This window comes from Anarrhichthys ocellatus, unplaced genomic scaffold (genome assembly GCF_004355925.1).
Source record: "Anarrhichthys ocellatus isolate YVR2014 unplaced genomic scaffold, GSC_Weel_1.0 scaffold4, whole genome shotgun sequence".
Lineage (NCBI taxonomy): Eukaryota > Metazoa > Chordata > Actinopteri > Perciformes > Anarhichadidae > Anarrhichthys > Anarrhichthys ocellatus.
Genome location: NW_022280034.1, coordinates 10,981,717 through 11,007,614, shown reverse-complemented (window position 1 = coordinate 11,007,614; position 25,898 = coordinate 10,981,717). Strand labels below are relative to the sequence as shown.

The 25,898-nt window shown below is 40.5% G+C and overlaps 2 protein-coding genes across 5 annotated transcripts in view; both read right to left on the bottom strand.

Moving 5' to 3' along the window:
• The window catches only part of med24 (mediator complex subunit 24), a 26,660-nt gene extending 24,930 nt beyond the window's left edge, over positions 1 to 1,730 (bottom strand). For 3 of the 4 annotated variants that reach the window (XR_004212660.1, XR_004212661.1, XM_031843718.1), the window contains exons 1-6: positions 1,648 to 1,730; positions 1,241 to 1,371; positions 1,047 to 1,129; positions 922 to 960; positions 763 to 836; positions 55 to 281 (exon numbers count right to left, since the gene is read on the bottom strand). Coding sequence is in view for 2 of the 4 variants with exons in the window: in XM_031843718.1 (XP_031699578.1) it covers positions 55 to 281; positions 763 to 836; positions 922 to 960; positions 1,047 to 1,129; positions 1,241 to 1,370 (553 nt within the window). In the remaining 2 variants the exon portion in view is untranslated. The remainder of the gene's footprint in view (positions 1 to 54; positions 282 to 762; positions 837 to 921; positions 961 to 1,046; positions 1,130 to 1,240; positions 1,372 to 1,647) is intronic. The other variant, XM_031843719.1, reaches the window with a different exon arrangement.
• Positions 1,731 to 11,050: 9,320 nt separating this feature from the next.
• On the bottom strand, positions 11,051 to 18,551 carry kcnj12a (potassium inwardly rectifying channel subfamily J member 12a). Its single transcript, XM_031843729.1, has 2 exons — positions 17,984 to 18,551; positions 11,051 to 12,637 (listed from the first exon to the last, which is right to left on the bottom strand). The coding sequence occupies exon 2, from the start codon at positions 12,487 to 12,489 to the stop codon at positions 11,185 to 11,187; it is 1,305 nt and encodes a 434-aa protein (XP_031699589.1). The 5' UTR covers positions 12,490 to 12,637; positions 17,984 to 18,551; the 3' UTR covers positions 11,051 to 11,184.
• Between the last annotated feature and the right edge of the window lie 7,347 nt (positions 18,552 to 25,898).

Sequence of the window (25,898 nt, the reverse complement as noted above, 5' to 3'; positions counted from 1 at the left end):
ACACACACACACACACACACACACACACACACACACACACACACACAATCGTACCACCTTGTTCCTCCAACCGAGCGATGTGGACCAGGGCTCTGTTCTTGGTGCTGTTCATCAAATTCTGAAGCCTCTCCTGGCAGCCTCTCAGAATGGCCTCTGTGCTGGCTGATGGCCCCAGTTCTCGGAGCTTCTCACAGTACCAGGCACAGCCCTGCAGCAGCCACACCACCACTCCGAGCAGAGCCCGACACAGCCCGATGCATTCCTCTGCTTTCCCGTGACAGCTTCAGAGACGAGAGGTAGTGAGTCAGAGATTGTTGATTGTTTAAATTCGAAGAAATTGTGTGACTTTGCCCAAACCATCTTAACTTTTTTTTTTTTTAACCAAGCAATAGTGAAGCTGCACAGTAAAAAATAAAACATTAGGCTTAGATAAAAAGAGAAGTTTGAGTAATCGGAATAACATTTGTCTAAGCAAGATGTAAATAAACTCAATTAAATTCTCAGCTTCATAAAACATAATCTTTATGTTTATTAATAGTTTCTATGCAATTGGTGAACACTGATGCTTGTCATAACTCACTGAGTTTTATGGTTGTATTAGGTATTAATGTATCATTACAAAAATGGACAACTGTGCTTTCTTAATTCAAACCAGGCATAAAACTCCTACATCAAAACTGATGCAGCTACGTGTTAGACTTGTGTCACAGGTAATACTAAGGACATCGAATGCACAACACTGTCACGGATCACTGTACACACCTGAGACGATGGCAAAACATGTCCATTATCTCCAGCAGGGATTTTACACACAGCTCCCGAGAAAAGTCATCAAACTATCAGAAAAGAGACATTCATGAAAAGCTCTCATATCTTACAGTAAACTGCATTACGCCATAACTTTCCTCAAGTGGAAATTACCTTGCTCAGGGCAGTAAGCACACTGGAATAAGACACCATCTAAGGAGAGAGAAGGTAAAGATTTTTGCACAACAATAACACTCTTTGACACACCATTTTCCAGAACACTGATTTTTTTCTCTCACCTGGGAACTTATAGCATATTTGAGGTAAGACAAAATAAGAGGGTTGGGAGAGGGACCAATCATCGCCTGCTCCATCAGGGCCTCTGGAAAACACAAACATCATTTAAAGCCACAGTGAAATGACAACACGCTCACTGGCATTAAGTGACATAAATAGTATGATGACCAGGGGACTTTACAGTCTTTCATCTAACCTGCAAGGTTCAGATAGTCCCATGTTGCTCCCTTTGGGAAGTTTTTCTTGATGTTAATAGCCCACTGGTAGTCACTCCATCGTTCTTTCCAAGCCTGTAGAATGGCTTGCTTCAGATTGACCACCTTCATCCTGGTAGGAACGACCATACACTTAAATATATATATATATATTAAACACGAAGACATTAAAGCAACTTTTCAGTCAACCTTTATTAGCGATACTACTCAGTCTAGCTTACTGTAGCTTACTTGTGTTGTGCATAATTTGGCAGCTTAACGTTAGCTATTAGCTGCCGATGTCATTCATTACGTCAACTACTGAATTAAGACACAGTTGTATTGCTGAGTGCAAAAAACAATGTATGCCTCGGCAAATACATATGTAATCACTAAATGTGATGCTTACCTGACTTTTTCAGTTTTTCAAATCATAAAAGACATTTGTTTGTAGCTTCTCCACTTCACAATACATAGAGCGCCATTTTTGTTACTACGTAAGCGTTCATTGGTTAATGTTTTGACGTCTCAGTATTCTTCTCTCTGATTGGTTAGAGTAAATTCAACGCTCAATGGTGGAGCAATAACCTAACAACGTCACAAGATGTCGCACTTTACAAAGTCAAAGCTTGGCACTGCATGTAAAATATATCCTGCAATAAACACACTGGTTAAAAACAAAACGGCAAACTAACCAACCGGAGAAGTACTTACAAATTAAACAATAGTTAGCTAGTTAATTTGGCTGAGAAAATCCACATCTACATATCCAACGTAACGTACGTCAGCTAACTTCAGACGTATTATAACGTAAGTTAGTCATGTAAGTCTGTCATATTACTGTCAGGCAGGGTTAATTACGTAACGTTAAGTTATTTCAAATTTTACCAATTATCTTTTCCATGGTATACAATGAAATGCTTTGTTGGCTTATGTAACCACCCCATTCACTTTTTTTGTGATTCACTGCAGTTTCATCTTTTTTGAACAGGGTTTTTGTCTATTATGTCACGCCTAAGAGATGAAAAGCAGAAAATAATGTCTTGACAACATTCAAGGTCCTAGACATACCAGACAGCAGGTTTGAAGTATAATTTAATATGTGAGACTGAGTCCAAATCAAAAGTTTTGGATTGGTACCCTTGTTAAAAAACAGTATTACTGGTAAAACTAACCTAGTTATTCACAAAAGAAGCCCCCCACGAACCACATTTAGATTAAAAGAGCATGGAACGTGTTTTTAATACAAAAGCATCTACTCAAGCAAGCATGGGCTGCAAAGTTTTTCTAACTGTCCCCATTTCCACTTTTGCAGTCAGTTCTTCTAAACGCTAAAAGGGATACTGTTCTCCTTATCAAACCAACCAACTACTTCTGCCAGTGAAGGTCCTGTATTGAGTCTGCCTTAACAAAGACCCTCATTCTACCTGACACTGGAGATGTTGTCCCGGCTTGAGCGAGGTGTGTGTCCTGGGACAGAGTGATGCCAGCCAGCAAGAGATGAGCCATGCTTCCTGGCGCGTAGTGTAGGTAGGGATGAAGAGGGTGTGTGGTGTATGTGTGTGTGTGTGTGGAGGCGTATTTGAGGAGAAGTACCTTTTACCGGTTGCCATTCACTGAGAGCTGCATTAGAGAAAGGTGCTGACAGATTTGAGTCCACCCCTGGGGAGACCAGAGAGATTGTAGCCGCAGCTCTGTGTCTCTTCTCATGACCTCACTGCTGGGACGGACAACGTTCTGATGACTCTTATTTTTCTTCTCAGTTACTGTGTGGTTTGCTTAAGTTTATTATTATTATTAGTATCTTATTCCAATACAATAAAGCTTACTGGCATTTGGTGTGTGGTACTCAAAGCTCCCCAAAATCACCTTACACGGAATAATTCCATTTGGGATACTGTTCACAACATGCTCCGTTGATTTTACTATCTTATTATTTTCGTGTTATTTAGAATGAGATTTTTCTCAAATGTAATTTTATAGGTGTTTTGTCCTCAGAGCTCCATTGTACTAGCAGCTACCTTCAAACCACAGCACTATACAATTACACTCAACTATGTGGATTGTATTTATTGTGTTTTTATGCAAACTACTTATTGAATCCATCAGGGGAAATGAATACCCATTAAACATCCACCTGTATGTTGCACAGATATAATATGAAATAATACAAGTAAATATAACTAATATTTCATGGCTTGTGTCTCTGAGCTGTTGTAGAACTGTATGTGTTTTACAGTAGACCTGTTCCGCAGTACATAACTTCACTATCTTGCCTTTAGTTCTCTCTTTCTCTAAAGCACACAGAGGGCCTTTGGGCACGCATACGTAATTACCAAGGGTTGAGAGCCAGGAAATGAGAGTGGCCCCCTTATGTCCCCTCAGGTTGTCCATTCATGTTGCTTCAAGAATCAGGATAGACTAGCGGCACCTGCTGTAACCGAGAGAAGATAAGGTACATGATGTGTCGCCCATGTTTAATGCCGCACATCACTCCTATCTCAGATTAGAGCTCCAAATGGCAGCCTCGTCACACGTTACATGTTGGACATACATAATCTGTCAAAGTATGAAATCAATTATTAACTTAATTCTTAATTCTTAAAAAAAACTATAGAACAGTGGTTCACCCACACAGGTGTTTTCAATTTATTCTTTGCCTAATTAGATCTCTTCTCAGGACAGTGTGAGCGTGTCTAGACATGCTTGATTGACATCTCTCTCACTTTCCTGTGACATCATGTGTACTATATATAGTGTACAGAGGTCTAATTAGCCAAGTGGAAGCACCTGTGTGAGTGTGCTGGGCTTTAAACAGTTTTGACTTAGTATTTTTTGAAAGACAGCCCAGCTGGGCACTTAGCTATAGCACGCAAACATTAGCGAGAGCTTCTCTCAAAATTGAGTTGTCGTTCCTTCTCATGTGGTTTTAGCACTGTCATTATTTACACCTGTGACGACAGCTGCACTTTTCCTACTGTGACATGTCAAAATATCTTCTTTAAAAGAGCCCAATGTATTTGAGCCCAAGTGATCGGATGACTCCTCCGTATCTTGTACATTTTGCTGTGTACTTGTGGTGTGTACTTGGGCACTGTTGACAGCTAATGGACAACACAGTGGGCTCTTGGCTTATCTGACAAGACGACAAGCGTGGGTAGTAGGACAGGGCTATTGTGTCTCTTCCATTTTGGCAACAGACAACAAAACATGTCTCAGTTACTGGATAAATTCCCATCACACTTGAGACACTTGTGTTGTGTTTGGAACAACACACAGTCGGTGTCTCTTTATAGAATTAGTTCATTTCTCCCTCAGTATGTACCAATCATTGATCTCCTAATATAGTACTATGTATTATTCACTTCATACAGTCATTTTTAACTGTTAATACTATCATACTTGAGAGTTTTGCACACGTCTTGACATTCTTTCAAACTCTGCTACAGTAATAAACATATATATATAACAATGGTGTTTTTCATCCACATTATCTACATCTAGTGACCTATAAAACATATTTCACTTTGCACTTAGATTGTGTAAGATAGAATGACATGATATTTGATTTAATCTGAAGTGGATTTAGGTTTGTACTATATTGTCCAATTGTAACCCACAATGGGATGAGCTGATATATATTAATGTATATGAATTCCTACGTAGTAGATCATATTTTCCATACAGAAAAGGTGTAGTTATAATAACATAGACCTCAGGCCTCCAGTACGTATCTTTGATTAAGTGATACTATCGCAGAAACTAACAGAGAGATATTTTAGCGGTGAAAGTGTGGCCAGAGAGCCACATGCGGCTTGACACTGAAGAGCTTTAAATAGCCCCTTCAACACGATTTCCCCTCATTTTACTGTCATCAAGAGTTCAGGCTACAGGGAGTTTATTCCAGCATTAATTATAACTAGTCTATATGGGCTGGCTGGCTGGCAGGAGCCTGGTGAGGCTACTTGCTGCATCCTTTCATATCCTTTAACTGGCTCCCGAAAGTCTTCTGTAGGTGTACCGCTTTTTGTTTTATGTCATGTGAGCAAATGTGTGAGTCCAGGCCCCAGCTGGCATAGTCAACTGTTCCCTGGGAGTCACAGGAGGGACATTCCCAAGGGACCCTGGGTGTCAACTTGCCGTTGCATAATTTAGACAAAATATCCATCCATCCGTCCATCTATCTATCTATCTATCCATCTATCTATCCATCTATCTATCTCTCTTTTTGTATAAAACCAAATTACAACATTACATAATTTATCATTGGTGCATTGGTGTATGTTGAAATTTGGTTCTGGTTTTTTTTCTTTCGGACAGCAGGTTACGTGGCAACAGCTTCCATATGGTAATAATAATTAGAAAAGGCTGTTGCATAAGTGGCATTCATAGCTCTGGCATTCAGAAACTGCTAACAAAACATCATTGAATGGTGGCATTTTCCTCCTGAGGGATAGGTAGAAATAGCCAATATAAATTAGCTTACCTTGTTGGCAAAATCTAGCAACAAATAGCACCTACTGGAAAACAGCATTGCACCTTAGAGCCCTGAACCAAGTTGGTAAGGTAAACATAGATAAACAAATGCCTACAAATACAAGAATACTGTGGGATTCTACCTGCTGAGAATTACTCAAGTAACTGAACTCATAGTCTATCCATCCCAATAGGCTATCCATCCCTTCTGAATGAAATGTCTGTTGGATTACATAGCAACCATCTCACTTACAGGGCAGTTTTTCCTGACATGCCCTCAATTATCCAGGACCTCTTGGCATCTAATCCTGCTATGAAAGTACACCAGTTTAACATCACAGCATTTAAAAGAAGGCCCACTTTCAGAGTGAAGTCAAATTCTGAGTTCCAGAACCCGTCATGCATTAGCCACTCATTAACACGGCCCACCACTAATCCTGAAAGCTTCACTTCTACTTTATGTGTGTGACACAGAGCCACACAAAGCCTAATACACACTGCCAGGGCCCGTAATCAAATTTGGCAAATGCTTCCTGCACAGCCCCTATGATCCCAGTGTCAGTTAGTGCTGAGACCCAATGCCTGAGCTCAGCACAACCAGTGGCCAGCATGCTAATCTCACATCTGTCGCTCAGTGTGGGTGATTCAAACACCCCAACCTGAATTATTTAGAAAGAACTGACGGCCACAGATCTCGTGCAAAGAGTTCAGGATTATTCATCACCAGTCAAAAATGTGTAGCGTGGTGCTGATGACGTCATTGTACTAGCAGTCCCACTGTTATACTTTGGAGGAGCTCATCTAAGTTTATGTAACAAATACTGTTTTATTTTAAACTGTATACACGGTATATTTGGAAAACATTGTTATGAACATTATTCTAATCCCATATTATATTGTACTTGAAAACCAAATCACTGAACAGTAGAGACGACCGAGGTTTGGCTGCAACAATATTATCGGCCCATATTAGCTTATCACAGATTGGTATCTTTGTCGGCCTATAAGTAACAGGACAATTACAGTGCAAAAATGCCAAAGATACGCTCACGGTAATTTAGAAACTGTCGCCATTATGTCGTTTTTCAACCAGAGAGAATTTCATTTTGAATGTAAAATTTCCCACTTTTCCGCGAGCTGCTCATTATTTGCGCTCCGATTAGTAACTTGAGATTCTAGGCTGAAGTTGGAGTTGAGCGACGACGTGCACGACCAGGTTGTAGACAGTTTACAAGCTAACTTTAAACCAATAAACAGCTAAATCACCGTCAGACAATAGCTGGCAGCATTTCGGTCAATACGTTACGCCTCTTTTGCTGTGTTTACCTGCATTCAACTAAAGCCTGCTCGAACGCGATTCGTCAATAATACATGTACTACAAGGGGAACCAGAACGCTTTCGATACCAAAATCTTGTCCTGTTTCCTACATCAGCCTATGAATGTGGAATCTGTTTAATAGAGATAAAGCTCTGTTGAACAGTGTAAACGTTTAACTTACAAGAAAACCCAAATGTGTGTTACTGGGCAATAGGCTTTTTTCACAGAACGCATTTTTACTTGTCATAGTAGGAAATACACACAGGTGTTACTAATTACACTAACGATGGCTCGGTAGTAGTCAAGTATGCCGTGACGAAAAGGCATAGTGCGATTGAATGCTCGAAAACAATACGGTGTCCTCAGTTCTGAGGTAGTAGAGTAATAATGATCTCTCATGTGTTGATGTGTCGTCACTCCATTGATCTGATAAAGTCAGCTGCAGGCCTCTTACCCATCAGTGGAGCCAAAAGGCTCCAGGCCATTGTCTTTGTTTTTTTTGTGTGTCACAGTGATTAATTAATGAGCCTTCTCTAATAATTGGCTCCAGACCAGGAAGTCATCTGACTGTGGTGACTTCATTCTTGAACTCTCATCTTAAACCCCCCCCCTCACTAAGATGTACTCAGCTACCACTTCATCCATTCATTACTCAAGCTTGAGGATGTCTGAGGTTTGTATTGGATTTTGCATTTCAATACCGCCCATGACTGCTGGGGCCACTCAACAAAAAGAGATGAAAACAACCTTTTTTCACAGTTAGTTTTTAATTTAATAATTTAAATGACTTTGAATTAAAATCAAGAGCCCAGTAGACAATTTGCTGGACATAGGAAGACTTCTACAGAGGTCAAAAGTGGTTCCAATCATCCCTTTAAGAGAAATACCTGTTAAATCATGAGGATCTGTGCTGAAATGAAACAACAGAAATCAAATCATTGAAAAGTGAGACAAGAATCATATTTTCGCCCCTCATTAGTGATTTCATTGGTAGTACTCTAATAAAAACAGATAAATATTGATTGCGGTATTCTATCAAAAAGAACTTTGTATAAAAATAAGCAGGTTGTTCAGCCTCCTGCTCCCTATTATACTTTTTATGTTACTATGCTTTTTACACTATAAACCTTTATGTTTAGCTAAAACAAGTGTGTGTGTGTGTGTGTGTGTGTGTGTGTGTGTGTGTGTGTGTGTGTGTGTGTGTGTGTGTGTGTGTTTCTTTTTTAAGGGCTCAGGTGGGCATCATCAAAGCTAAAACAATCTGCAAAAAATTTATACTGTAGAAATGCTTCGGCTTTTCTTTGCTAGTGAGTAGGTGCAGAGGCTTCACACATCAGTGTATAGAACCTTCCCAGAAGGCAATAAGCATAATAAATATTTTGGGCTGGGTAAAGAACGCTTCACTTATTTGCCAAAAAAATGCTCTTTGTATTTTACTATATCCCACAATGTTCTAAAAAGCAACATATAACCTAGAAATATCATATATATTAAATGACTATTAGGAAAATATTAGTCATTGTGACCAACATAATGACCATTTCATGGTTCTCTTCTATGTGTTCATGTTGTAGTTTTTCACCATATCCTAAAGGTGTCCTTCTTAACACATGTGCTATCTTTTATGTATGAAATTTAACTAAAATTGACACAACATCCACGTTTTAGTGAGGTAACAGATAAACCGGACGTGATAAACAGTATTTGTCATACAAACATTAACATTTTTAGGTTTGAGTGATCATTTCTCACTAGGCATCTAGAATAAGGGATCTTTTTTTAAATGCTAGTGTCCATGCCAAAGAAAAAAAAAGTTATCATGCATTATAATTGTGCCTCTTAAACTATAGCAGATGATTGAATCTGTAACTACAGCTAAGTTACTTATTCAGTTGATTTGGTTTTAGCGTTTAGTTGAACAGGGTTTTGCTTTAATTAGTTGCAAATCTTCAGGAATAATGTAAATCTAGAGAGACTATTTGCAAACTGGAGACTCAACCACCTTTTTGGAATATGACTATCCATTTTTCAAGATCAGTCTATAAAGTGTTTTTTGGAAGATTACGTCGGGAACAATCACTTCAAAACTTAAGTCTGAGCTACACTCATTACTTTGGTATCAAATCTGAGAACTCGTATGCATATGTGTGCAATAAACTAAAGACTGCAGGGTCATTCTCCTCGCAGCATGCCTTCAACTCATTATCTGGGAATCAAGAATTATAAATATGCATGCAGTGTATTACAAGAGAATTATTAATGATCTGCCTTCTAAAATTAATTCAGAAAGATGTGCTTTAGTTGTTATTGCTTCCATTCAACCTTGGTCCAGTGTATTAACTCATTGTATTAGCATATTGCTAAAAATGCATTTACAGTATGTAATGTTGGCAAATGCCAGAGGAATCAATATGAGGAGTGAAGGAGGAAGCTATTTTCTCTTTATTTTACTGCTACTCATACTGTATCTACTACTATATCTGTTTAGATGATTACAGGTTTTTAATCAAACTTAGTTTTGCACACATTCTTTTTTTGTTAAAGGATACATTTGTCATATAATTATTAAATACTATTTTGTCATCATCTATAAACCAGATAAAGTGTCAAACAGAGATTGACTCTGTTATTAATAATATAAAGAGCATCTAAATTTACCCACTTTTGATGTCAAATGAATAGCCATATAGGGCCGGATACTGTAAATTGGCTAACACGTTTGGACTACTCTAACCTTATTAGCATAACGCAAAGTGTTTTAGACACATTAACCCCTTTGATGCTTGTCCTTTTAGCATTTGGAATGGATGCTTGTAGGGTGGTTTAAAATAATTATAATAAATTTTGACTATCAATTTAATTGAACTCTTGTCAAAAAGATGATTGATTGATTGATAAACGTAACAGCTAATTTTTGAAATTCAGTTCATGCATTTTTCTTTTTCTTCAGGCTAAGCAGGTATTAATCAAAGTAATGTCATTACATCACTTCATCTCAAGCAGAACTCAATAGGATTTCTCTCCCCTGATACTGTTAACAATATGCATAGATTCATTTTTTAAAGAGGACAAAATCATTAAGTGTCATCAATCTTGTTATTGACTACCAGTATACAGGTTTCACTTTAACTTAGTTTATAAGACTTTTTCAAGTTGTGAAAGTAAAGGTACACGTTAAGGTGCATCTCTTTGTGGAGTTACAAATCACTGCTATTCAGTTATTTAATTAGTCAGTACAAACTTGGATATTGCAACCTGTATCTTGCAGACATAATATTTTGAAGAACTACAAAAATTGTTTTAAGACAGTTGTCCTCCATTTGTGCTTTTGTTTTACCTGACTACTTATTAACGTTTGTACATGACATGACATGTGCTGGCCAGTGCAACCAAATCATGGTGTTGATGGCTCAAGATGTTTGTTTTTAAGATAAGGTCAAGAGATTATAAATAAAGTGATGCTTCATACAATTGAATTTATGTTCAACATATTCCTATATGTTCTTCTTAGTGCAATTAATTGTGCCTACAATGGTAGATTTTGGGATCATACCAATACATGAATGAAGGTGTGGAATTATGTTGTACTCAGTGGCTCATGGTCAGATGTTTTATCACTGCTCAATGCATCTGAATGCTGCAATGTGTCAATGTGTCACTAAACGCAGGTCCAGTACATTACAGCAATGCGAGGAGATCTCAAGAGAGGCCTTGCAACACTATTATTTGTGCCCAAGATCAAGTTGAAATAGCAACTTCTATTTTTTTTTTTGGGAAACTGATACTGCACACAAAACATAACTTACCTAAGCAATGTATTTACACTTACAATTTGATTATAAGGTTCTGTCATAGTTTTTGATGCACTATCATTGAACACTCTCAACTCAAAATGACCATGTGAAAAAAGATTCAAGTTTCCATTCAGGAAGAAGGTCTTTCCCTAGCCTTTTCCTTGATTGTAGACATTCCTTACCACAATGTTCTAAGCTGTGAACTCTTTCTTTCCCCCATTTCTTCCAGTTTACTGTTGTCTTATTTATTTTCCAAACTTTTACAGTAGTCAGCTTTTCCTATGGCACTTTGCATTGTTCTGCATTTCACCCTTGGATACAGTTATTGAAAGTTGATCCAGGGTCAATGGGTCGAGGTCATATTTCCGACTCTCTGCGATATGACCTTTGATCCAGCACCCTGGTGGTCTGTAAGCGTTCAAACTCATGTCGGCTGTTCCTGTCTGGACTGAGGTTTGCCAGTGCCCTGCTACCACCACCACCTACATCCTCCTCCCCATCGTCGCGGCTGAGGAAGGCCATCTCATTTTCATAGCAGAAAGAGTTAGAGCTCGGGACTAAGAACTTGTTCTCAACCATGTCCTTGGCACTGCAGCGGGGGGTGGACGGCACCTCGTAGGTTTTGTGAAAGTGAGAGAAATCCACCTTGTACAAGTTCTTCTCCTCAAACAAGACTGGCTCGAAACGGTGACCCCAAAGGACCTCAGAGGCTAAGTAGGAGCTGCGAGCCTGCGTGGTCATGGCGGTCGCTTCAACCATCCCCTCCAAGATGACGACAATCTCAAAGTCTGCTGTCTCCAAGTCCTGTTTGCTGATCCCAAACAGGGGGCTCTCCTGATCTATCCCATGGAGAATAGTGATGGGGGAAACCAAGAAAATCCTGTCCAGACCTTTATCAAAGCCCACATTAATGTCTATCTGGTCTAGAGGAATGTATTCCCCCTCGTCAGTGATCCGGGGTTTGATGAGCTGTGCCCTAACATGGGCCTCTACAATGTGGCTCTTGCGAAGGTTCCCCACCCTCCACATTAGGCACAGCTTTCCATCCCGCATGGCAATGACAGCATTGTGGCTAAACAACAGCGTTTGTGCTCGCTTCTTAGGCCTCGCCATCTTGGCCATGATGGCGCCAATCATAAAGCAGTCAATGATGCAACCCACGATGGACTGGAAGACCACCATGAAGACAGCCACCGGGCACTCTTCAGTCACACAGCGATAGCCATAACCTATGGTAGACTGTGTTTCAATGGAGAATAGAAAGGCGGCCACAAATCCATTGACCTGTAGGACGCAAGGAGTGAAGTTGTCATCTCCGGCGGGGTTATCCAGATCTCCATGCAGCAAAGCAATGACCCAAAAGGCTAAGCCAAAGGCCAGCCAGGAGAGAACAAACACAAGAGTGAAGACTAACAGCATCCATCGCCAGCGAATATCAACACACGTGGTGAAGATGTCGGCCATGTAGCGCTGCGACTTATTTTCCATGTTGGCAAACTGCACATTGCACTGGCCATTCTTTTTGACGAAGCGGTTGCGGCACTTGCGGCGTGTGTGGAGCTTGCCATTGCCAAAGCCGTTCATACCATGCATGGTACTGAGGCGGAGGCCCTCTTCCTCAGATGACACAATGCTGTAGCGGTTGATTCTTCCCACGCTCATGCTCCTGGCCGCACCTCCAGCTGCAGGGTCAGTGCAGAGGTACGGGCCTGGAGTGATCGAGGCCCCTCACAGCGTGATCACTGGCTAAGTTGCATTTTAGTGAGTCATAGACAGGGAGCTGGGTGGGAGTCTTGAGCTTTAATCCAATCTGTAGAGAATGCCGGGAGAGGAGAACAATGTAAGCGTCTTTCTGTGACATAATGGTCAAATCACACCATACATGTGTATGAAATCACATACATAGTCAACAAAGAACCAACCATGAAATCCTTCGACTGAAAAACCTTGTAAAACGTACATAATACTCAAATAATTCTGCTACTTACTAATACTTATAGATCATTTCACTGAATGAGCACAAATTACCAATTCACCATCATCACTTACAGCGTTCTGAAGAACAAAAATTCAGAATAAAATTATTATTTTTGGGGGATATTGTAGATATACCTGCATTAGATTAACTTGATTTAGATTTTTGCTGTATGACTGACTATTTTACCATCTATTTAATGTAATATGTTTGTTTATTATACGTCTTCCTGTTAACTAATGCAGTAAGTAGTCAGTCTACCGGGGGCCAGCTTCTGATAAGTTTGTCCTCTTGCAAAATCTGATGTTTAATATGATAGGAAACAATAAGGAACATGATGAATGTGTTAACAGTAACAGTAAACATTGTTATGCGTTATGAGATCACCCTTTTCCCTGTCCCTCTTCTCTGTACAGGGTTTATAGTGTCAGTATCTATAATACCGGTCACTTCAGTTCATTTACACTCCTTCTCCTCGCCATCTTGCTCTCTTTAAACATCACGACTCAAAATCCAATTGGTCCTCACTGAAGGGTCCTCATGTCTTTTGATGTTGGCTGGGTGAGTGAAGAGCTGGTCTCACAGCAGATCCACTTCTGTCACATGGCTGTTCCTGTGCTTTTCTCTTTCAAATTAGACGGTTGGCAGTGGAGACACACTAAGTCACCTACCAGATGTTTATTATTCTGGAATGGAAAAAAAATGACCGTCATGTGAGTCACTTCTGGTATCTGGTTACGTGTTTTATGAAATTAGGAGCGCTGTCAAATTTCAGGCCTACCAGTGATAGGGAAGGCTATCACATGCTAGTTTTCAGCACTCTTGCTTGTATTTATAGATTATCAGCAGCATGCCATGCAGTCATCACATATTCAACAGACAATCTGCGCGCCTCTATTTCTGTTTTGGCCTTAAGTTTGCCATTGTCCTTTCACTACAATACTTTTTGTGAGACTGTGTTGTGTGTGTGTGTGTGTGTGTGTGTGAGTATTTAAACACACTCCGAGGGGACTTGTGTATCTATGCCACTGACTCCATGGACATGCAATTCTAGATGCTGCGTATAGGGATGAGGGACTGCAGGACTATTTTTTTGACCCCATTCTGTACAATTTGCAGTGTTATTAATGATGTTGTGAGGATGCGGTCAATTTATAGCACCTTCCCATGGTGCCCCATACTAGTAGGTAGTCGATTTGTCCCCTGTGCAATGCCCTGGATTTAATTATATACTGGAACTTCAGCTTAACCAAAAATGACAAGATTATACACACTTGATAATGTATGTGTCAAAATGTTAGTCTGGAATGTAGTTAATCTACAATATGTCAGTACGGCGATAACCTGGCCACTGCGCTGGATGTTGAGCCTCATGTTCAAGGAGTTTTGCCCAAAGGGACTAGACTGAAGCCCTTCTGGGTGCAGACAGCTTTTCTCGCCTGGCCACATCCGTTCTGTTTCTGCTGGCCTGATTTGGGCCCTGAAGACTTGACAGTTCACTCATGTGTGATCCCAAATCCCCGGGTGCCCTGCCGTCTGCCGCACACTCACACTGATTCCATCCTCACTTACACTCTTTCAGGTGGAGGTTCTCCTGATCTGGAGCCAAATTACTTCATGCACAATCTAAAAATTGTCCCTTAGGGGTCAAACGCATACCTGTATCAGTAAAATATATACTGTAGCTAAACGTTATGTTCTATTTTTATACTTCCAAAGGCTCTTTTTGCCTTTTTGGACAATATCACACTACATTCCCAAAAGAGCACACAGCTGGTAATGCTTAAAATAGTAATCCTCATCCGCTCATCTCAAATCTGTGAAAATGTCAACCAAACTAGATTGTCTCATCCTTTAGACAGACAGTTTAATTACGTATATTTGTGCTCATTGGCTCACCCACGTAGTGGCAGGTAGGCCTGGTTGTGTGGTATAGTAACCACACTGACCGTGTTATATAACTGAGATGACTATTGAGCCTGAACGTCCTCTCAATATGTCACACTATACATTTTGGTCTCTACACGCATGACCGCAGCATGGTCCGCAGTCTCCATATCATACTGTAGTCGTACAGTGTCAGGTGTCCAGAGAATTGGTCAAATGAAAGTAAAAACCCCTCCCTGAGTCTTTGGAGTCATTAGAAAAGTGCCTTAGAGTCTTAACCCATGCAGAAAGCCTTTGCTGTATAGCTACACAGGAAGCTCTTCAAATCAGATTGTCCCCCTGAGAGGTTATGCATGTAACGTTTGAGTGTACATGCTGCTTAAAGATTAATCTTTGTCCCCAGCTCTTTGACTTGGAATTGATGGTAGTCTTTAGCAAGACGTTTGACATTAGATTAATTAACTGCTAGTGACAGCTGAATAACTATGAATCTAAATGGTATCAGATGGTAAATAATCAATCTGTAGTTCTTTAGTCATATTTATTACAGATACAGCATACATTTAATTGAAAAGCTGGCTGTATAGATGAAAAATAAGCATTTTTTTGGTCATTTGTGTGTATTTTTGTATTCATATTTTTATGTCGTCTCGCTGTTCAAACACTTTGATTTTCAGACTTGCATCTTTGCTTCATAAGGCAGGACAGAGAAAGTGATTCTCCCTCAGCCAATAACTTCATAAAAAACCTTTTGTGACCTTGTCTGCTGTGTGTGTTCTTGGGGAGTCAAGAGGAGTGACCTGGGGTGACGATAAGCTTGCAGCTGATTAGGTTCAACAGAATGAATAATTGGATGTGCAAAATAATTGAAGGAATTCGGAGGAACAATGACGTGTAGCGGGAGAGGGTACTTCATCTCAAGAGAAGCTTGCAGGAAACTGAGCTCCACCGCTATGATCCCGGCCCACCTCCCAAGGCCATTGTGAAGGAAGAGCCGAGGCTCGGGTGTCATTGTATTTTCCTATAGCTCTCCACGCGGAACTCATCTCGTCTCAAGTAACCTTCAGGTATTTTCCTATATAAAGTAACACCAACTTCACCAAGCAGAAATGGTGAAGCGCTGAAGACCAACTGTCCGATTTACAGTATGTTATACGAACAACAACACAGTTTTTTGTTGTTGTTGTTGTTTTCTTTTTCAAAAGAATTATGCAATAATTGGCATTTCGAAGGCTGTCTATGGTTCAACTGCTAGACAAAGAGATGGAAGTTAGAATCAGACAGACTCACTATGTAGGCCATGCCCTGCGGCTGAGATACCATGTCAGGTGGTTGTTGAGAGAAGTGGTAGAGGGACGTGTTCATAAAGAACTGAGTCACCTTCTCACGTTGTTTTAACAGCTGGTATATTATATACAAGTAGAACAAAATCTGTAGTTTTTTTGCTAGCTGCACCTGTAGTTTTTTTTTTCTCCTCTCAAACACCTGGTTTCCTTTGATTGATCATTCCCACATGTACGCTTCTCACTGGGCTTTTTTGATCTTTATTTGTGCAGCTTTTTAATTACTTGTGCCCATTCACAAAGGCTGCATCGCCCATATTCAACTTAAACTCTGTAATTTCCAATTTGAAGCAGCACCTGTTGGTTAGAGCTCACACGCTTAGAAACATTACTTTTAACACAGTACTGCTAGATATTCTACATAAAGTCATACAAGACGATGCATAGGTTGTAGTCCATGTGTTTGATGTGATATCGTGCCTTTTTGTTGTGGATGTGTAATATTTTATGTTTTCAGTGTGCTTGCTAAATATCCCTTTTGGATCATAGAAAGTGAATCAAACTGAACTAAGCTGAGATGAAAAGCAGGGTGAGGTAATTGAACTGTCAGGCTATTCTGCATAAATCTTTGTCCTCTTCATCCTCTGTCTCTTTTGTACCCTCACATTAGGGATTTCTTTATACACTGAAAGAAAAGTGCAGTACCCAAAGCAACACATTTATCCATTGATACCTGCTCATGTCTGTCCTCCAGTAATATTATCCTAAATTACAAGCTGTGGTTAGTTATCTGATATAACACTGGTAGGATAATGAGGGGCCTAAAAAGTGCTCAAGTGGTAACCAGTGCATTTATTATCAAGGTGTAAGTTGAAGTTGAATTGGGAAGATGTAGTGCAGAAATGAGGGTTTGCTCATAATGACTGAATGTTTTGATCCGTCCAGGCCTAAAACGGACGATTGTTATTGTCTATTGGATGTTTGCTAGACTAAATTAATTTCAGTCATTAATTAGTCTATCAAATCTAATAAGTACTTACAAATTCCTATCACAGTTAACCAGATTTGAAAGCGGTTTCCTTAAATGTCTTATTTTGTCTGATTCATGGTCAATAAACCTCAAGAAGAAGAGAGAAACATACAGAAAAATAGCAGAAACCTTCCAGAATTTTTAGTGCATTTTTCATAGATTTCACATCCTCCTATACATTTTCTGTGCACTCAATAATTGATCATTTCAGCAGTACTGTCACACAATATATTATTTTTATATCCTCTCCCATCTTAGTGAACATTGAGCTCTGATATTGATGGAGACAATGTCGAGGTGAATCCGCTGTTAATGTATATTCAAACCTTATTGGTAAATTCAGGATGAAGGTTTTGCTTAAACCGATTGCTTTTAATGCTTGTCTTCGTCCGCCTTCTACATTTCTACAAGTTTGTTTGTTTGAACCATTTGGGAGCTGAGCGCCTGTCAATATCATGCAGCCTGATGTCAACAGGCACGGCCTTCTTGGCCATTTCAAAATCGATGCTAGGATTAAGATTAAAGGTGATTGAGAGTCGTGGGGTGGAGAAATCAACGTCATTTAAAATATTGGGTTCATCCACATTCTGCAGAAAAGCTTCTGCTGTGGTAAAGCTACATACTGTGGAGATGTAGGTAGATGATCAGTTATATATTATTTGTTGTTTTGACTCTGCACTACAGCACAGTGGATTTGACATGAAACCATGAGACTACACAGCAATGACTTCCAGTTTCAATGTGTGGTGTTTACATTCACATTAGATGAATAGTCATGGAATCTTTAGCCATTTTATACATTTACTCCAAGTTTGTGAAATGATTTATATGAATTAGATTACAACAAGGTGACTACGGATTTGCTCCAAAGGGAGAGCTTGAGAGTATACATTATAACACTACGGACCAGTGACATCTGACAGATGTCGACGTGACAATCAGGCTACAAGTTTGAGTTGAAGTTTTCTGTCCTTCTCTTACCTTTTATTTCTACCTGTCCTCCCCCAGGCTGCAGAAGCAAAAGATGGTATCTTCTCTCCCAGTGTCCCTGTTAACCAAACTGAGGCATTCTTTGCATCTGCCACCGCAGCTGCTCCTTCTTTGTGTGTTACTCTGATACTGGAGAAAACCACTCCATCATCTTCAGCACAAGGCACAGACCCCGTTTGAATTTCTTCATCCTTGCTTGAATTCTTCTCTCTCTCTCTCTCTTTTTCAGGCGCTGTTGCGAGCGCTGATGAAACGCAATTCTGACCGGACTGAATCACACCAGAACACCAGAACCACTTTTGCTCGGTCAGCGCCGCGCTTACGGAACAGGTACGAAGCGTTTAATGAGGATTATCCCAGGGAAAATTCAGGTTTTTTTGTATCTCCATCTTCTGGGGCAATTTTCTTCAGCTGGTCTTCTGCTCATCCTTCATCTTGAGGAACATGAAGTCTTTCCTTCACATTTGCCATACAACTGTGCAATACTCCTCACTGCTTATTAACTGAACATCTCTCTTTATCAATATTTTGCAATCTGATCTAGTTGGACTGATGATCTTTTTTCTCTCTCTCTCTCTCTCTCTCTCTCTCTCTATCACACTCACTCTCACACTCTCTCTCCCTCTGACTATTTCTTTGCTCTCTCCCTCCCTGTCTCCTCTCTCCCTCCCTCCAGTGGTGTCACAGAAGCTGCCATTTGCAGCCTCCCTCCCTCCCTCTCTTTTCTCCTCCTCTCCTCTCCTCTCTCTCTCTTGTTGTCTCTCTCCCTCCCTTCCTCCCTCCCACATCATGGCACTACCAGTTGACAGCAACTTGATGCAGACGTATCATTTAGAAAGCACAAGCAGACAATCCGCCATTGTATTTGATCAGATGTTAATCAAAAGTAAATGGAGGCAACATCATGAAGATGAACGGCTTATACAATGACTTCCCACGTAACATTTACAGCCCAGAGTTTGCTGCCGTGTTAGTCCATCTGCTCTGCTTTTACTCTGAGATAAGTCCTGTTATCCCATCATTTACGTTCAGAGGAAATAATGGGAGGTTATATGTTTAGAATAAATTAAATTCACCGGGACTTTGCAGCATCAAATTGATTGTCGCATGGCCGTGACATGACCGGGTCAAATATTCATGCATCTTTTTGACCTGCGATAGTCTGCTGCCGTGATGAAAGATCCTATGTGTGTTGTGCAGTGCAGTGTGGACCAATGTATCATGCTGCTGGCTGCTGTGTCTCTGTGAAGACAGATGCCTTTCACACTTGTCACCAAAGACTAATCAATAACATTTGACTTGAGGACGTATGTGTTTTTTGACGATATGGCTTTCTCGCCACACCAGGACTCCTGTGTCAGAGGAATTGAAAGGGATAGTTAGTCAGCCATTTTATTTCATCATATTCTGTGACACTGTTCTACAATTCTAGTCTTCTAGGAAAACGCTGTTCTCCTGAGGAAGAGTTGTTTTCAGCGTTAACACAGTTCTATTGTCTTGATGTGTTACTGTGCCTGTGTCTCTGAAAAGATGAGGTAGTGTCCATGGTTCTGCCGTTTAGTTGTCGTTGGGAGCAAACTGCAGCTTTTTCTGCATCGCTGCCACTGTTGAGTACATCACGGTTACCCTTGACGGCTTCAAAGTGTGACATTACCCTCAGACCTGAGTGCCCGCTTCCCTTTTCTCACGTCTTTTCAGAGAGCCAGTCATCAGTCAAATGCTAAAAGAGATGACAATTAGTAAGGGGGTGGGGGTAGTTGGGGGGGGGGGGGGGGGAGTGAGAAGTTTCTAAATACAGCCATACTGGCTCAGTCCCAGCTTTATCACTAATGATTCATCAGTGCAGGAACCCTCTCTCTCTCTCTTTTTTCTCCCTTTTCTCTCTCTCTCTGGGCTCCTGTTCTTTCTCCCTCGCAGCCTCTGATTTCAGACTTCTGAGGGTGATTTGCGATAGCCTGTGTGTGATCATCACCAGGCTATTGTGTTTGGCTGAGGACGTCAACTAATGGAGCTCAAAGCGTCCTTTTAAAGCGCCTCTTGGTCTGTGTCGGCAACAGGTACCGTACCCGTTCCTGCATAATGTAAGGCTTTGACGTCGTGGTGCTGCAAGCCTGGAGAACAGTAGATCACAAGGTTCACACATCCAGACTGTAAACCTTGTTATGTAACTGCACCATAATCACAGGTGGCAGCTCACATATCCTTTGCATGTGTGTGTGTGTGTGTGTGTGTGTGTGTGTGTAAATGAGAGGGTTTTGCCTCCCAGGGAGATGGCTAAGTGGGATTTGCTGCCGCTTCCATGGCTACAGGTATAACACATTTTCACTATTTTCAGACCAACTGGTAGAAATGAAGCAAAGAGAGAGGCAAGAAAAGACAGTTGGTCAACTAAAGGCTTTGGCAATACTCAGGCCATTGTAAACATGACTCATCAGAGAAAAATATTTAAAACGATTTGATAAGGTTCAGCGGTTGAAGAGGTATATATTAAATATTTTATCTTGAAAGCAGAATTGTATCTTGCTTGAATGGGTATATTTTAAGTTATTTTATGTTCATAACTTTGCTTTAAACTGACTCCATTTAATACAGCGTATATATGGAGCTGGGCTTGATTGGCTGCAAGAACTAAAGATTAATCAAAATCCTTCTAATCTAGCCATTTTACAGCATTTGAACGGACATGCCTCCAAGCATTTCTTTTTAAATTTATTTGCAAAAACATTACAAGGGAATTATGCAAACGTCACCCATAGTGTAACTGAAAGAAAACCGGAAAAGTGTGCTGAAATGGAAGTGTCACGCCGAGGTCTTAAACAGCAGCTGAGACAAGAACGTCAGGAAAATGGAGAGTTGGAGATGGTGAAATGTTTCTGCTGCTGCCACTTGTATATGCAGCAAGGTGTAATTTGCATTAATCAGAGGGGCCCTAAGAATAAACTTCTCACAATCTTTCTGGTGATAGTGATTGTGGCGTTTCATCTTTTACAATGGAGCTCACTTTAGGCAGACGCTGCACAGAAGCTCTATTGACGTATTGCTGCTGACAGCTCGATCGCTCTCCAACATAGTCAAGAAATATCATCTGAAGGGATTTGACACACAAAGGGAAATACATATGAAATATGTGCTGTGTTAGTAATGTGGGATACTTGAAGTTCAGTAAATCAGCACTTGTATTTTCCTAATTTAGACAGTGATAGATTATCCTAACAGATTGGATGTGCCTTCTTTATGTCACAACTAAATACACCTTATTGGATATAAAATGACTTTGTATATATTTAATTAATGAAAACTACACTCTGTCATTTTGATTCTTCTAAACCACAGCTACATAATGCCACTGAATCTTCCTCTGTCTCTTTATCTCTCATCTAAATAAGTCATGTTGTCCCACACTAATGTGTCTTCATATTGTGTGGAAGGCCGGGAGAGCTGAACTTTCCTGCTCCTTGCTCGGCTCGTTCTAAGCACCCCAATTACATTATTCTCCGAGACTCCTGTCTGATGCCGCTATTTCAGGCTTTGGAGCCATTCCTGTTCATTTCATTTCTTGTCAGCAGGGATTAGGAATGTGATATTACTGTACTCACACCGGCTGAAATAGTTGTGAAACGGCCTTCTTGTTCTTGGGCCCAGCTGGCTATGGCGGTGGTGGTGGAGTGTGCGTGTGTGTTGGGTGGTTTATTCAAATGTTGGACAGTGTGGAAATAATGTCTTACACAAACCTAATAATTGCCCAGTGGGATTTTAAGTTTGTAAAAGTTAAGTTAGGCTAAATAGTTTTCAAACATTTAACAAAGGAAATGATGTGTTTATCAGAGATAATTTGTGACACATTTTGGAAGGTAATCATGTATAATATTGTTTATGTTCACATAAGAACCCTATTGATCTGCTATTGTAGTTCTTCCCTTAACTGCTCAGCATGATCAGTGAGGACTGAGTATAAATATCTTTGTGGGGCTGAGAACAGTGAGAAAGTGGCCAAAAACAAACCAAAAAAAATCCTTCCATATATGCTCCGTTATAAAAACATATATAGATAGTTTAACCGTCTGTTGTTGGTCTTGCTGTTCTCTGTGATACACACACCATCTTCATGTGTTAAACATGCTGATGTCAAGGAAAATAATCCCTCGTCAAGTTTGTTTGCCAGACCCACAGTTGATTACCAGCCAGGTTTGATACTGTCAAGAGCTTTTTGTTGAAGTAAACAACACCATAGTAAGACATTCCACAATACCGACTACACTATCACAGTGAGCCATGACTACATGTGAGGACGGAGACTGTTAATGCTTTTACATAATGACTCCTACAGCTGCACTTAGCTTCCCTCTTTCTCTCCGCCTCACTCTGGGTGGCTGGTGCTACTTTGAGTCCAGGAAATGGACAGTGATGGAGGGTTGATCTGAAGGCCATCCTAACTACGCTGATGAACGTCACTCATATTTTACACTTGCATTAACCCTCCACTGCCTAACACTCACGCCATGTATCCTCCAACCTGCTCTGATTCAGGTAATTAGGTAACCAAGGAAAAACAGGCTCTGATTGGCTTGCAGGTGTATCAGGACACCTCAAACATACTCTCAACAGTTTGACTACTGGTCTAAATTAAAGCTCAAACTACTGTAAACCGCAGGAACTAAAGCAGTACTTCTTAACTCACTGATGGAACTAGTGAATTTAAACAAACCTTGCCTTTGTGGACATGGTATAAGTGCACTCAAGGTGTCCTGATTAGCACACCTCAATCATTTCTTATCATGTGTGATTACCTACTTATTCCACTATTTAATAAAAGCTGCAATGTGCATTTGGTTTTAGTTTTTTTTATCTCCATGCTGGAATAATGATATAAAGCCATGTGGGTGTTTATCAGGACAAAAAAATATATATATTTGTATTTAATACATAGATGGGAAGTATCCATGTTTAGATATGATTATGAGCTAAAATCACACAGGCATTATTGTTTTTTTTATCTTAGAAATAATGAATACGTATTATACGTAATACTTAAATACTTTTTATTATATGTATTTATATGTCTCCTAAAATAAATGCAATGCTATCTGTAATCTCCTAGATTATGTAATTTATTTTACAAAAAACACATCAAAAGCATAATAATCACATATTAATTTCCACGTTTGGTAAATGTATTTACTTGTGTGAAGTCACTGAACTTAGAATAAGAGCAGTCTGTGGCTCTTAGTTTGTCTGTGTCCTCAAATCCTTGTATAAATGACCCATGTTTCACAATGTGTCAACACCATTTAGCTAATCTAATATGTATGTTTCTCAGTGCTAATGCTAATATGTGGGCTTTGAGCTATCAATTAAAATTGAAATTGTAATGTGACAAAGTTTTGAGTATCGTTGCATCTCTTATGGTGACTGATTCGTAAGAATTCGACATTCACTGAGGCATCAATGCAACTTCTTGTTAGCCACAATTAAATACGCTTTTAAAGCTTCATTGTGCAACAACTCGCTGTTTAGATCAATGAAGTGGTCACTGTCAGACTTCCTGCACTTTATTAGACAGGATGAATATAGTAAGCTATCATGCTCCAGTGGTGCCGTGGGGAATGACACAAGGATGTGTGTGACAGCAACATGATCACATGATCACTTTAGTTTGAGAGGTCACGGTTATGGTTATGGGTTAGTGTTGACTTTGGGAGTAAGTCATCGTCTTCGTTTTCTGAATCTTTCAAGTTTTCAAATCACCTGATGAATGTCAGATGAAGAAAAAAAGTGTTTTCAAACAGACTGAAGCCCTTTATATTCATTTTACCTCGCTCCGAAACTTGTGCCCCAGCTTTCCACAAGAGTTTCATTACCTAATGTGCAGCGCGCTGCGACGCTGGGGGTGGCTGGTGGGTGTCTACGGTTCACCATGTCCTCACCTTGACAGCACGCTGAGAAAAGCTCCCATCTGCCTTTCCACCCAGTACCCCGGGGGTGAGAAAATTAATCGGCTCAGGATCCAGTGTCCTCGCAGCCACATCTCCCCCTGCCGACCCTGACCTCTGCCCTGCTCATACGACAGACCATCCCTGCAGTGATCAAACGCTCTCCTCTCCCTTCAGCCTTTGAGGAAGTGCATTTAGTCAAGTTCTGTTTAACAGTACAGCTTTGAGGCGCTAGTACCATACTGGAGAATTTCCTTTTCAGAAGATGTTATACTTGTCGGCTTCTTACTGCTAAATTAGGTAGCAGAGATGGCTGCTCACCTGACGTTCCCGTTGTGCCTCCTCTTTCTCTGTGTGACACTGTGTCTCGGCAAGTTCATTATAGCAGATGCTGTCACTAATGACACACATTAAACTCCTCTGCTGAACTGATGATATATTCAGACGCTCTCAGACTCCCTCTCTGTTTCCATAGCTGATATTTTTAGAACTTGTTTCAAACAGCAAAATAAAAAAAGAGAAACACCCAGATCATTCATTTTGAAGGACTGCTTGTCAGTGGTCCAGTAAAAGACTAATGGAGGGTGCTATCATTATGAATGAAGCCATGGCCATCTTTAGAAAGTGGGTAAATGTACATAGACACGGACATGTCCTAATTAAGCTGGTTTATATTCTTCAAAGTTATAAAAATCACCTACATTTCTTGCAAATTAGCTCACTTTAAATGGCAGAACAAGGACAGGGACGTTGGCACACCGTGACTTCATCAGAGCTACTCTATGTGTTCCCTCGTCTCTCTGTTCTTCTAACCTTGATGGCTCGACTGCAATGTGATTGGACAGTTCCTGTGGATCCCTCAGAGTTAGTCCCAAGAAGGGGACACAGCGTTGTGCTCGGGATGTTAGACCAAACCAATTCAAACCAGGCCAAGAACCAGATCAAATCTTGTCACGCAGTACAGAGAGGTCAGAGCGATGATGAGGAGTTTATCTCTCATTGTGACTCTCATTGTCCATTGAATATAAGCCAAAGGTTGATTAAAGCCTATACGTGTTGTCTGAAAGCACCAATGTGTAACATTTCATGTATTTGTTATCAGATGTGTCGGTGTGGATGTGTGTACATCTGTGATAGAACTTGTCTTTCTGTTCCGAGTCTCTTTCGTGTTTGCATGTACTGTATGTGTGAGAGGAGAGAGTGCACACTGAGCTATTCGTAGCAGGTCTAGCTCCCTGGGAGCCCATCCTCCTTCTGTCAATTCCACACAGCCGGGCACAGCGAAGCACTGAATTTACTCAAAACCTACCAGCAGCTGACCCTTTATCTCCATGGCATCACAGACCACATTATTTTGGAGCATTGCTTTCTGCTTTCTCCTTGCTTTCTCACTCACACCGACTGCTTCACTCTCCCCCCCCCCTCTTTCTCGTTGACATACACACTCATAAAGACCTGTCTTTACTCTCTGTATGCTTTTTCACACAATCAGGCACAGTCACTGTCACACCCACACACCCACTCGCCTGTAATGTCACTAGAATAGACACCAGAGACAAACGGCAGATTTATACTGAATGGCAAAGACATTTTGGAAGTCAGAGATGTTATCGCATGATTCAATGCTGCAATGTCATGCAGTACTGTAGGTTGTACAAAGGTTCAAAAGAGTGTTGTGGTATCAGTAGTATGCGGAGATGCTGAAAATTGGCCTGTGGCCTTGGAAAAATGAATTAACTATTGAGGCATATGGTGTTTTTTTTGCAGGCATATGGTGGGATGCCACTTGCCCCTTTAGCTTGGGGCCTTTTTGGAAAGAGCTGCAAGATGCCATTCATAAGATTGGGCGGAGAAGCTCGCCTTCACACATGAGAGCTGGAGTAAAGAGGACATGCCAGGACCATGTACTGTGTTTATGTAAAGGGCCGTTCTGGTGGTTTTACATCTTTCAAACCATTCATTGGGAATGGCATGCT

Excerpts from the sequence above, each read along its gene's own strand:
- kcnj12a (XM_031843729.1), bottom strand. The coding sequence starts at position 12,489 with ATGAGCGTGGGAAGAATCAACCGCTACAGCATTGTGTCATCTGAGGAA.